Source organism: Tigriopus californicus, chromosome 1, assembly GCF_007210705.1.
Source record: "Tigriopus californicus strain San Diego chromosome 1, Tcal_SD_v2.1, whole genome shotgun sequence".
Taxonomy (NCBI): domain Eukaryota; kingdom Metazoa; phylum Arthropoda; class Copepoda; order Harpacticoida; family Harpacticidae; genus Tigriopus; species Tigriopus californicus.
In genome coordinates, this window is record NC_081440.1 from 2881025 (window position 1) to 2894358 (window position 13334).

General features: G+C 42.1%; 1 protein-coding gene, 1 long non-coding RNA gene and 1 other non-coding gene across 4 annotated transcripts in view; all 3 read right to left on the reverse strand.

Annotated features, from left to right (window-relative positions):
- LOC131884620 (uncharacterized) overlaps positions 1 to 279 on the reverse strand; it is a 6624-nt gene extending 6345 nt beyond the window's left edge. The window contains exon 1 of the long non-coding RNA XR_009373740.1: positions 7 to 279. This is a non-coding gene — a long non-coding RNA (uncharacterized LOC131884620). The remainder of the gene's footprint in view (positions 1 to 6) is intronic.
- A 5437-nt stretch (positions 280 to 5716) lies between these two features.
- On the reverse strand, positions 5717 to 8284 carry LOC131885435 (uncharacterized). Of its 2 annotated transcripts, XM_059233486.1 has the most exons (5): positions 7834 to 8259; positions 6919 to 7141; positions 6574 to 6855; positions 6312 to 6492; positions 5717 to 6253 (listed from the first exon to the last, which is right to left on the reverse strand). In XM_059233486.1, the coding sequence occupies exons 1-5, from the start codon at positions 8051 to 8053 to the stop codon at positions 6002 to 6004; spliced, it is 1158 nt and encodes a 385-aa protein (XP_059089469.1). In that variant the 5' UTR covers positions 8054 to 8259; the 3' UTR covers positions 5717 to 6001. The 2 variants fall into 2 exon arrangements, with proteins under 2 accessions (XP_059089469.1, XP_059089478.1); XM_059233495.1 differs by lacking the exons at positions 5717 to 6253; positions 6312 to 6492 and having other exon boundaries at positions 6792 to 6855; positions 6919 to 6981; positions 7074 to 7141; positions 7834 to 8284.
- A 4755-nt stretch (positions 8285 to 13039) lies between these two features.
- On the reverse strand, positions 13040 to 13111 carry Trnaa-ugc (transfer RNA alanine (anticodon UGC)). Its single transcript has one exon. It is a non-coding gene; the product is annotated as a tRNA-Ala (tRNA).
- Between the last annotated feature and the right edge of the window lie 223 nt (positions 13112 to 13334).

Genomic DNA, 13334 nt, shown 5'->3' on the forward strand with positions numbered 1-13334 from the left:
TATCACCTTTAACTGATTTTTTTGGTTAAAGACTCAAGCACACAAACATCTTCAAGTATGAACTCCCATATTGAAGCTGGGTAGGAGTGAGTGTCGAGTAAGATCCTCTTCAGGTCTGAAAAGAGGACTTTAAACTGCCTGTTGCTTCCCCCCTATCGGTTTTCCGTGCCCTCTCCCTCCATTGCACAAACCCGCCTGATTCAACATGGTGGTGATCGGGGGGCCATCGGGCCACCGCCTTACGAGGAGGACGACGACGGGGAGGAGGACTTGTCGAGGTAGGAGATGGTGGTGCCCCTACAAATGGACAAGGCGGAGGAAAGAAGACTCTGCACTCAATCATGGACAGAAGAAAGAGTAAGTGAGAGCTGGAGAGGCTGGGACGGACGAACGAACGGACGGCCTGAGCAATTCCACGAGATATGTACGTATGTGTGAGCAGCCTGAGGTTACCTCGTTCAGTGTGCATGTGTTATGGAGTGTGTGTGTGTGCTGGCTTCAGATATTGCTGGCCTAGCCAAAGAGGACGTGAATTGAAGCCATTCAGAGGCCGGCCAACTATGATGGCCGTCGTCATCATCATCACCATCATCACCACATTCCCCCCTGCCTGTAAACGTACAATGGCAGGCATGATGTGAATTGCCGGACAGCGAGATCTTTTTCCTCGGCCCCGCTTTGGCCATCATTTTACTTACCCCAGTGCAAGGTGGTGTAGCCAAGGTGGCTGAAACTGGGAATAGCTAGAACACTCACTCACTCACTGACTCACTTACTAACACACATGAACTAACAAGAGGACGAGAAAACAGGCCCGGACTTGAACAGCACATGCATGTGGGATTGCAGGCCACAAAACGAGACAAATGATACGGGCCTGGAGACACTGAGTACGCCTCAAACGGATCGTCGAGATGAAGCACGGTAGGGAACGTGGAGAGTACACCCATACGTACAACAGGACTTCACGCACAGAGCTATTCGGTGCCACCTTGGCAGAGACGGATCTTTGCACAGGAGGATCCGTGGAGCAACCATGTACTAGAAACTGTACTCCTCGCTACGTCGTCCTCAGCAAAGCCCATAGAAATTCGAATACACGAGGCGGCCAGAATGAACAAAAATGCAAGAACATCTTGTCGTTTCCTCTGCACCACGTCGACGTCGTCTCCGTAGTCGAGAAATCAACGATCACACAAAATGGAGGAAATGAAGCCGGGGCATGCCGATCAACCAAGATTCTGCACCAACAAATGACAACTGTCTACTTGAACCATCAAGAAAGAGAGGGGAGCTATTCCTCCAACAACTTGGCACCAGAGTGCCTGTTCGTCATCTTGGATGCATAACCTACCTACTAGCCAGGTACACCCCAAGAAAATGGCACCTGAAGTCTTATTGAAATTTTAGTGGAATACCAATGGCCTCTGCCAAGAATGCGCGGCTTTTACCTGATGAAGAGCATGTTTTCACGTGGTGCTCGCCCAAAGCCAACCACAAAACTCGAGGAGGAAGTAACAGCTCACTCAACATTTTTGCCAGCCTTATAACTTTTTTTACACCATCATCAGGTAGATCATGTGGCGATATGGTAATGGCGATGGTGGAGGTGGAAGTGGTGGTTTTGGACTAAATATTGAAGTACACATGGAATACTCTCCTAAGGAGGGTAAAGCCCATGTGGAAGACTAACTCATGTAACGGGGGAGAAGTTGCCTTTGTGGCATTCATTCTAATTTTTCCCTATTGACGCTTTCCGCTTGGGAAGTTACTGTTCAAATCGAGTGGAGGGAAAATTTCATATGTGGTTTAGCCACGGATCAAAAATCTCACTCAGGGTTCAGGTTCCAACTCCAGGTTTCGAAACAAACAACCAACCTTTAATGCCAACAGATCCATCACAATGAATATAAAGCAATACATGCAGCATACGCTTGTTCGATCGGGATTGTAGCCTTTATGTGAAATATCTTGAAGGTAACACTTGTATGATTATCTTATTTACCTGATCATTCATGACTGGCGTTCTATGCACAGTTCTGATTGAAGTATATATAGAACAAACACTACTTCTCTTAAAAGCCGAAACCACGGCTAAGTCAACAAAATGTACCCAAGCCACCAATTCTATGAACGCAAGATTTTTGAGAGGTATTATTTCGAGCCTATTCGACGTCGCTCTTCTTTTCATTTCAAACGAAACCTCTGAAAAGTGGTAATTAATTGAGCTTTCCATGGCCGGCTAATTAATCAAAATCTTGATTGGTCGTTTAATTATAGACTGGAGCCCTTATTTTCTATTAAGTGGAGAAAACACTCCACCTGAAAAATTAATTCTAGCCCCACTAATGAAGCATTTGAGGCATTTCTCTCAAGCACTTTTCTCGTCCTGGAATAACCGTGGTCAGGACTAATTAACCATTGGCCAAGCTCCCGACCCCTCTATCCTAACCATTGAAGAGTTTGACATGCTCTTTTTTCTTTGTGAGATGTAGTTAGTAGCCATGTTTTTGCATGTCAAGCGGTCGTAAATTTACCTTTTTCGACTTGGAAGTCTGACAATTAAAGGAAACAACAATACAGACCATTTGCCTGCATTCTCTGGAACAGATTTCTGTCATCCAGAGTTCCTGTGTACACACATCCTCCATCATCTTGTCTTTTATTCAACCTGTGATTGATTTTACTAACCATTCGATTCTTCAGGCAGAACCACATTAGAAAAATCAATGATCAAGTAGAAATATTTCCTCTTACTTGGAGCAACAAGATTCAAGGAGGAGATGTAATTTTGCGCTTCATTAATCTCAGAACGATTATGAAGACCACAGAGGGAAAAGGACGTTTTAGTGGAAGTAGGAGTAGCAAAGGGTTGCCCGTTTGGTTTTTACATGGATTACCATTTTAATAAAAGACAAAAGACATATTCTGCTCGGGGGGTTGAAAACAAGAGAAATCTTCTCAACTTTATGACAGGTCAATTCGAATGTTAAAGCACATATCTGCCTTATGAAGGGTTCTGCTGTCCCAAAAAAGGTGATTGTGTCTTCCCTTCAAATGGACTTTGCCGACCGTTTCGTGTCATTTTTAACCCCTCTGATCCAGATCTGAGTCCGTGCTTGGGCAAGAAATGGTTAAATGGATTCTAATTGGTTTTTTTCTGCCGAGTGAGTCCCGTTGACGAGACATTTTTTTCATCTGGATGGTGAACATCATCCATTAGGGGAGGGATTTCCCCGACAAAAGAAACATGCAGTTATGTGTCTCACCGTCTCAGTTGGTACCCTCACAGAGAGAGTACCCTCACAGATCAAGACGATGGTCGTAGTTTTATCTGCCGCTGCTGCCTTAGGAGCCTCTTGGAAAAAAGAGGCAAAAAAGCGTTCCCTTTTGTGAGGCTTTAAATGCCGCCAGATGCACCGTGGCATGTCTCCAAGCAGTCCAGAATCCACATGTGAAGAAACACCACTATCAAATCACACAGGTCTCGTTAAAACTCCTTGATAGACAAACTGTCCAATAAGTCCTCTCAACAAATGAGGCTTCTTGATAGAAAATATTCTCTCTCTCTCACACACACACACCACAAAATTTGATGAACGAGTCCAAATCAAGTGTCTGAACTTTGGTCAGGGGTGCATTCCTGAATTTCCCCCCAAATGGCTTCTCGCCAGGACGGAATGGGCGGTTGGCATGATGGCTTTTGGCTGTGTCACTCTCACCCCTGGCCAGAGAAAAGATAAGCCGACAGGTCTGTCTGATATATCTAAGGGATGCCAGCAATGTGAATCTAAGTTGGTCTTGGGGGAAATCGCGAAGGGACGGCGCTCCTGCCTTATTCGGCCATCGTCGCATTCTTCTGGTTGAACCAGCTTGACCAAGTTACGGACTTCTAGAGATGTGGACTGCGAACGGAAGCAAAAAAAATCTTATCTCCCAAACCGTTGAACTTATTCCAAATAAGCGCTTCATACGTCTAAAAGATCTTGTTGAATAGATGAACTTGGCCAAATCTGAGCCCAAAACTAAGCTTAGGGAACTCAGGAGATATGTCCAAAGTTATGTAGTAAACACTACATAGAACTCGAATTTTCGGCCTCGTCTTGGTCAGCTACATAAGCCTTTGACGACATAACTTTAGAGTTGCTCGTTCACAGTCCATATTTCTAGAAGTCCGTGACCAAGTCTACCTATAGTAGTATAATGTTGCGTTCTCTCCAAAGGACGCGGAATACTTAAACTTGAAAGTCATTGCATTCCTATGATAAATTCGAACATGTTAAATATCTCCGTTGAAATGACTTTGAGGGAGTCGTTTGGTCCAAGGGCGTTGACAATCAGTCGTCCACCTCCTTGAGATCTCGCGTGATGAGGCTCAAAATTGGGTGCCAAGAAGTTAAATGGCCTTTAAGTAAGTTCATATCAACGGAACAACTGGTGGCTTATGACTCACACTCGCCAAGATCGGAATCTAAATAGCTGCATCCTTTTTTACACAGCAACTGGGTAGAACTCTAGTATGTTGATCCAAGCTGCGGCATCCTAGTTCATTTTTCTTTCTCAAAGACTTGGACAATCTAGCGAACAGGATACGAAAAATTCCAGGCGAATGTCGCCTTGAAACCAAACTGGGCCAGGACCAGAGCATGGTTTGCTGGTTCGCTCCAAGATGAAGTGGGGAGGAGAATACGAGAGTGGTATCTGAGAATTTGATCTCGGTTTGCGCCGAGTCTCACTGGTTGGGCAAGAAACATGAAATCGGATGCATAAGCGAACTGTCTGTGATAAAGTTAGAACATAAAATCAAGAAATACTGCATTATAGACGTTATCAAATGTGATTGAGGTTTGCACTGTACAATTAGTCCAGTGGAGCCATGAATGGTCAATTTCCTTTTTTCAATCAAGTGTGTCTCAAGTTAACTCAGATCGCACTCAAAGGCTTGGCGAAAGGGAAGCAATTTCAGAACGCTCCTTATCTACTAATCTCGTTCCTGGAACTACGTTTAGTCCTATCTAACGTTGTAATTTTTAACCTTAACTTCTGCGATTTGCCGAGTGCGTATTTTTTTGAGAAATTCATCCAAATACTTATACTTATTAACAATGGAAAAGTACAATCATGTCGTCGTTGCGACTGCTCTCAAAATATCGATTTGTGTAATAACTTAAAGAAGATTGCAGAATACTGCTTTGATTTTGGGGAATTTTTAGTTGTGACAAGCTCTTCCGCTTGACCTTTTCTCGAGAGCACAGTCCATCTGTATTCAATTCCATAGTAATTCATGAACACTCAATGGGCCTTCTTTTCCTTTAGCTGTTTCTTTGGCAAGGCCAAATCATTTGAAAATGATTGTAGATATGATATAATAGCTAATATAAATGATAACATCTAAATGAATTAGCTGAAGACTTACATACATTGATCATCAGAGTGACCATTCAAAGTAATTTTATGTTTTTTACAATCAAATTGTACTGCAGAAAAATATTATTCAAGAAATTATTGCCAAACATTTGTTTCACTTACTTGTGAGCTGAGTACAAAGATAATTCAACATAACAAAAGGAGGAGCTTGGGCTAATTCTTTCTATCTATTCCTCTCCAGTTGGACTTCTTGTGTGTCACCTTTTCCACTGATTCGAGAATCCGGTTGCAACAGCAATGTAGACAATTCAAATTCGGGCAAAACCCATCAAAATCAAAATAAAGAAGATTGAAAGAAATGAGCACGTCTCAAAATTTCGGTCTTTGTACACGCTTCATGGATTGGTGATAAATGGGACAGCAATCGAAAACACCGTGAAACTATTTACAATGGTTTAAGAGATAGTGACTCCACACAGCATAAAATATGAACTGAAAAAGCCATCAAAATGGCCGTAATATTAAAAAAAAGAGGCGACAGAGTCTCATATGTACATCTTTTGAACCGTTTTCTAGGTCCTATTTATCAATTAATAGGAAACATAATTCCACAAATTGACATGAGCAAGTTTGCTCATCCAGCTGCAATCGTTAGGAAAAACGCATTGCTTGCACCAGAACAAGGTAATTGTTGATAAGCGAATTGAAGGCCCACCATCATGTTGGTTGTCGAGTCAAAATCATCTGTGACAACTGTAACCCGAAAATCAGTATTGTTTGCAATGATAGGCAAGTTCGTCATGCTTCCAGCGTCACAAGCCAGGTAATAGCCACAATATCGTGTTATAGTGGGGGTTAACACGAACCCAGGGCCTGAGACTGAGCACTGAAAACTTTAATTAATAAAAATGTAAAGAAAAATATTGGCTGCTAGGCTCACGTACAAGTGTTTGAAAGGCGTTGGCTGAATTTGGAACGAGAACATAATCAGCTGTACATTCTTTTACACCATTCACGGATTCCATTTTTCCTAAGAATGAGTCTGGACCAAAAGCAAATCCTTGTATCCCAGGAAAAGCCACGTAAGCAATGCTACAGATCCCCTCTTCTGTGCGTATACAAATGCTGTCAAGATAAAATATTGTAGTTATAATTGTTTCACAATCACTTCTCTAGAGATCTCCGTGGAATCATATTTGCCCGCACTCGTAGTTTTGATTGTTCAAGTGATATCCCGTGCCCATCATATAGTTGTAGCTCTCAAATTGCCCAGTGAGCTGCCCAAAAAAGAACTGATTGCAACCAAATGGCGGAGTGAAACTTTGACCGCACGGAATCTGCTTCACTTGGATTTGATAAGCGTTAGCCAAAGGCGAGGCCGTGCTGAGGCCAAAGTTGAGGCTGAAACTATCGTCAGTTACGATCGAGGCTGGCAAATATATGTGCTGTCCACTGAGGCTACCACACAGTAACGGAACACTTGGTGAACTGGAACAACATTGATGTGTACACATGTTCCCTGGTGAAAGGCTCATCTTAAGAATCACGTACCTGAAAGAAATCGTATCGGAGGAGCAATCTCCGTTCGATGCCAGAGTGCTTCCGAGGGTCAAGCTATCAAAGTCAAGTCGAAAGAAACAAATGTTTGAACTGCATTCCTCTAAATTGAATTCGCAAACTTGTCCATTGAAACGGGTGCCCCTCACGGTGGTACAATTTTCGATCACGTTTCCGCCACACGTCGTTATTTGAAAGATACAACAAACGCCCAAACCTAAAAATTGGGACATAGGCTTTCTTCATACTTTTCGACATTTTGACCTGATTCGGGTTATCGGAATCATAAGGATGATGAGGCTATGAATACGGTATGTGCAGTATAGGTCAGGACATCACTTACAATCAAAAAGATGACTCAGTATCCTGATTGTAGCAGCCTTAAATTGAGTAAGAATCTAGCAAAGAAAATGCGGGAAGTAACACAGTGTAAGAGGTACAATGTCACCTATTGTTTGCAATGCAAGTTAAAAAAGCCACTTGCTACGTAATTTCTTCTTTCATATTATTTATTGTTGCTGCCACTCAAAAACACAATGTGTAACAAAAAGTATAGCCATGTAAGAAAAAATGCGTCATTTTTTTTTAAATTACATCACAAAAAGTAAGGGCACACTTAGGCATCAATGCCAGTGTACTGGTGAAATCTACCTGGACTTCCTTAATATCAGTTTACGATTGAGATCAGCAAAAGATGAAGGAAGAAGGACAAAATCAACTAGCTGTTTCAGCGCTCAAAAAAAAGAAACCACCCAAGATTACACTCATTTCAGTAGGATGAAACGCATGTCGAGATGATTGTGAATATGTATTACTCATAGTCATGAAGGATTATAGTCGTTCGCCAAAATGTGAGACGAAATCATCATGACTGAAGGGTACAATCACAATATCGTAAGCCCACCTTACCATTAGCACATTCCCCTTCGGCAACTCCATTGCGTTGGGAACACTCCTCTGTCGTATAGCACGTGCCATTTCGCCCTATTATAGAGGTACACTGCCCATTGTTGAAGAAGAATCGAGTGACGAGACCAAACATGGACGGCTCTTCGCGGACAACTATTTGACCCCAAAGAGGTAAAAAGATCAACACCAGAGGGAAGAGGATAACTCTTTCAAAACGCATAGTACTCCAAATACCATTTAGACGAATGCAACAGGCCCTTCTTCCAAACCCTAACTGAGTGCATTTTGATGAATGCCAATTTCTTCAACTTCGTTGGGTGAATTCGCCCAACCAGTTGCTCAAAACTGTCAGTGGGTTAGCAATAGTGTTGCATTTAATGGTTCAGGCCGAACATCTTAAGACGACCTCAGGTTTAAATGGCGCTCTGTCAAATAATCTCCAAGTGATTCCAGATTCCCAATCTTGATCATGATCGTCGTCGACTTCGTGGACGTCGGCCCTCATCCTAATACGGGAATGCTCAAGACTTAGATGAGAGATGCTGTTGTTGTCGCTGCTGCTGCTGTTGCTGGATGGAGGAATATCTATCCTCTATTCTCGGTGTACACAAGCACAGCCTGGAGAGCGATGCTAAACTGAGGTTGCTTCTTGGTGCTGTTGACGTTGACGTTGTTCATGAGGGCACATGGTGTCTTGGTTGTTCAAGGTTAAGAATTTTGAATTTTGAAATATTTGCGACGACACCAAACTTGTTTGAATGGAGGAGTTCAATGACCACTCAACCAGAAATCACACTGGAAATTAGGATCGGAGCATCAAGCGTTCTTCAGCATCGTAAAGAGAGGACATGGATCTTAGAGCTAGCTGAATTAATTCTTGTAGAAGTTTGTAGTACACGGGAAAATGCATTAATAAGAATGTGGTACATTGCTCTTTCAGTCAGAATTCTCACAGTGAAACTCGGAATCCATTCATTCATTGAATTTGAACGTGACGAGCCTAGGTAATGAGACCAAAACATTGTAGCGGTTCACTGAACATCTTCTAAATGATATTCAAGAAATCACCTATTGACCACCTTTCACTAACTCGATTTACTCCGACCAGCTGTTCAAGTGGCTCGACTGATCACTGTTTTTTCGTTGAAGATATATGCTTGACTATAAAAACATAGTTCCAACTTTCTTACAGCATTATTGAGGGAAAAATTCTGAATTCAAATTAGCTCCTCTTCCTCGTCAGCTTAGACATTTCTACTCCACTTACAATAGGCAAGTTTATTCATTAGACGAGAACATCTCGTTCAAAGCAGCCTTCTCAACTTTATGACTGACTACGTGCTCAGCCATTGCCAGATGATTCCACATTTGAACCACAGCTGTTGAATTTGAACAACTCTGGGCAAAAGAGGTGAGAGCCTATTGGCTTCCTGGAAACAGCTTCAAACTGCACCAGAAAATAGATTCTCTAAATTATTCTTATTATTCGTATTACTATTTCAATCAGACAAGGCGTAAGTTCACGAAAGAAACTTGATTCCTTGCAAGATCTTTGAAGGCGTGGTCTCCGCAAGTTTTTGGCGGTCCTTTTGAGTTCAAGATGCCAATCTCTTGTTTTAAACCCTGCCTTGTATTAGAATTTCTGTGTTCTTTGGCTTCCAAGTAACTGTATGAACACGGACATGGATACATGTGTGGAACAATCGTCGAAGTACATGTTAGATCGTGAACCGATCCAGGCTTTTGTGGCTAGGAATGGGAATTTAATTACCATAATACCTATTTCATATGTACAGAAATTGTCTTCAGAGAGGCCCATACCCACATGGGTAATTTATGCTCTTGACTTTTAATTCATAAGTCGATGTGGCATCGAAATCGGTGCTTTGCGGTCCCCAGCATTGCGCCTTTTACAACACATTCGACATACGTGTAACAGCTCCGAACGAACAGAACAGCCTTCATGAAAAGGGACGAAAATATCGCTTTAAAGGCAACAGCAGACTATGAAGCTAAAGAGAAAGAGAGAGAGAGAGAGAGAGAGAAAAAAGAATACACGGCCGTTCGTGTGCAGAAGACGGCAGAGAAGTCAATGAACCTGTAATTTTGGAATTGACAAGCTATACATAGCGCAATCGCATAGGACCACACCAACGAGACGTCACACCACCCCGATCTATGGTCGAATTTCCATCGATTGAAGGTCTCTAATACACAGGAAAATCGTCAATTTGATATTTGAAACGATATCATGGATTAGCAAACAAATACACGCACTGACCATGACAATGTTCAGAGGGAATAAGTCAGGTCCTATAACTGCATGAGCTTTCATCTACCGCAAAAGCAACTGCATTGTCAGTGGAAAGAGCCTTTCAGCCAACTCGTGTACCACAAAGGAACAGATGAAGAGGTACTCTAGGTGTAGGTAGTACTGCTACTGTCACTTTGGCTTCGGCTACTGCCTACTTCTTCAACACCAGAGCTACCTTAGTTGGTTAGGTATTGGTTGTCCAGTCCTATTCTTGGTGGTGTTCATTGCCGTCTTGGTCGTCGTCATCTTCGACTTCTTCAGTTTTGCTAGACTTGTAGACTTGGCTGGGAATAGTTCTTTATCCCATTGCTGCTATCCCAGCCTCAGCGAGAACACAGAAGAGGTTCCCTCATCGATGATTTTAAGCGGGCCTTCTTCATCGTCTTCTTCTACATACGTACATTGGTTGGTTGTTGGTTGGTTGGTTGGTTGGTTGGTTGGTTGGTTGGTTGGTTGGTTGGTTGGTTGGTTGGTTACTTGGTTGGTTCAAGCATTGCTCGGGAAGCCAACAACAACACATAAGAAGGCGAAGACGAAAAAAAAGATCTATTATCTATTCCAAGGCAAAATCTAATATTGCCTCCAGTGAAGCAAATCTGAAATTAGTTGACTTTAAGGAAGAACTAGAACAAATCCAAGCCACAAGAAGTAAATCCGGCGCTTTCAAAGTCGAGACAAGCTAGCATTGCTAGCCATGTACTATGTGGTGAATTTTCTGGATCTAATTCTTGCCTGGCTTTCTATGAAGATTGAACGCGACATGCATAGTTGCCTTATCGATTACTAGCATATTGCTTGGCGAATGGCTTAAAACGGTTTTACTTAATCCGACCATGCGGCATTAGTTTGTGTTCGAGCGATTCAACCAGTACCGCAAAAAAGCCCTGAGACGCGAGATCGTAAACTTTGTGGATAAGCCACAAGGGTTTGAAATCAATACGTATTAGTTCGAATTAAAAGTCAAGCTTTTGGTCGAATTGACAGTTGCTTCGCCCTTGGTTAGTTTTGGTGATTGAGATTTTGAGGAAGTTGGAAATACTAGAAAACAGCCATGATATTAAAGTTTTATCTGGACTCCCTCACATTTGAGAGCTACCTTTGATGCAAGCACATTTGTATGATGACGATATTTCTGCGCCTATGCTGATCGTCAAATTCGGACAATTTAGCAAAAAATGCAGTAAATATATTTGCAAATAAACAACCACAACCGCAATATCAAGATCGTCTTTCAAAAATGATTACAATTTCTTTGGTTTGACACAAAAAATTGTCTGCACAAACAAGAGGAGTGTTTGTTCGGTTGCGTTTCAAAATCAATCTCAAACGTGATCACGAGAGCCAAGTTATTCATACAATATTTGAACACTCGTTACTCTACATTTGTCAATACGACCGGCGATTGCACTAGAATAAATGACAGGGAGACTGATGACACACGCTTTCATCTTCTAGTACACTAATTTCACAATCAAACGAGCGATCAACTGTGAATTCTGCAAATTTTGAAGAAAAACCTGCAGTTGTTTTCGAGGCTCGTTTGTCTTTGCAACACGTTCGTATATCACGAACCATCAGGACTGGTTTGATTATCGACGAGCCAGCTATGTCTGAAACCATGGGAAAACCATGATTTCCTCTAGCGGGTCCACCTCAAAATTTCACAGGCTTCCTTCCTTCAAATCAAGAACCTTGACAATGAGAACCAAACTTGAGCGCTTGCAAAAAAAGCCATCAGGGTGCAAACGGCTTTACTATTAAGACTAATTCCGAAAACGATGTCGGAGAGCACTTGGCAATTTGACAGGAGAGGCTAATATTTTTGACTGTCATGGGTAATGGGACTACACACAACTGTTCCATTCGAATGTTCTGGCTAGTGCTTGAATGCGGTTTGTGGAATTATCTTGTGGCCAATAAAGCTGTAAACTTTTCATTGCTGCCAGAGTTGTTCACAGACATACCTTACTTTCGAGATCCCTCAGGGCACAGAGTAGCATTGGACTATCTTCATATAGATTTTTGAAGCCACCAATCTCGAGAGACGAATTCCAAGCTACAGTCGCTTCTTTCTCCTATGGCCTACTCTGAAAGCTTCTCATCAAACTATGGAATGTAAGTCGAAATAAGAAGACGGTGGATAAGGTTTTCCTCTTGCCATCTTCTCTTTAAACATCCTTTTGTCACATATCGGTCTGGCTGCTTCTAACTAACCGGTGCAAAAATTCTCGACATCACATTAATCCAAAACCACCCCAATCTCTTCGTACTGTCTGACTAGGATGAGTATCTTCCAACCCTAACGACAAAGTCCACATGACGAATTCGAACCATCGCATCACAAAATATGGCTCTAAAATGTTGCTTATGGACTTGGCCTAGGCCTAGGCTCTCGAAAGATATAGCGGAATCGGAAGATTCCACTTAGACGGACACAACGGAATAATGGTTGAAATGGAATTTCATCAACCTGATTGCAATAGAGCGTGGTTATTATTATTCTTTATGCATGCAACTGACTCTAATGGCCATGCCATTAAGACGTTATGTGACGACTACATGAGCCGCGTCTCAACTTTGTGAAGATTCGGAACATCCTCTATTGCAATCCCTTTGGATGGGAGTGTGTGATATTAACATGGAAGACCATTCCTATGTAATGATAACCCATGGCAACGCTCTCATGTGTGGGGAAGAGCTTGTCATACCGGTTTTAATGCCAGATGTCCACAACAACCATTTCAAAATTGAGCTGGTTTGATGGTCTGAGGATATTTATCAAAATCAATGAATGTTTGAAGTACTTCACAAGATTTAGGCCGGCCATCAAATGTTACTATTAATCTGTTCTAAAGTAAAGAAAATCCAACAAAAAGTAAAAGCAATACCGCTTGGAGATGCCGGGGATCGAACCCGGGGCCTTTCACATGCAAAGCGAACGCGCTACCACTGCGCTACATCCCCTGCCATGAGCACTGAACAATATACCAAGAATTTAAAACAGAGTCAAAATTAATTTGGTTTCTAGTTAAAGCGTACCTGTATCGCGTAATAACACTTCAGAGCATTTGATGTAAGTTGAGTGCTTTTCAATTTTCGGGATGCCTAATCGTAAAAAGGCGGCTGTATTTTAAACTTATTTGAGCATCTTCCGCTTCCATCAATCGGATCTTCATGAGTCATGACT

Coding starts and splice junctions, on each gene's coding strand:
- LOC131885435 (XM_059233486.1), bottom strand. CDS start 8,053: ATGCGTTTTGAAAGAGTTATCCTCTTCCCTCTGGTGTTGATCTTTTTA. Junction 6,856..6,918: donor TCCGATACGATTTCTTTCAG/GTACGTGATTCT, acceptor ATGTTGTTCCAG/TTCACCAAGTGTTCCGTTAC. Junction 6,493..6,573: donor TTGAACAATCAAAACTACGA/GTGCGGGCAAAT, acceptor TTATCTTGACAG/CATTTGTATACGCACAGAAG.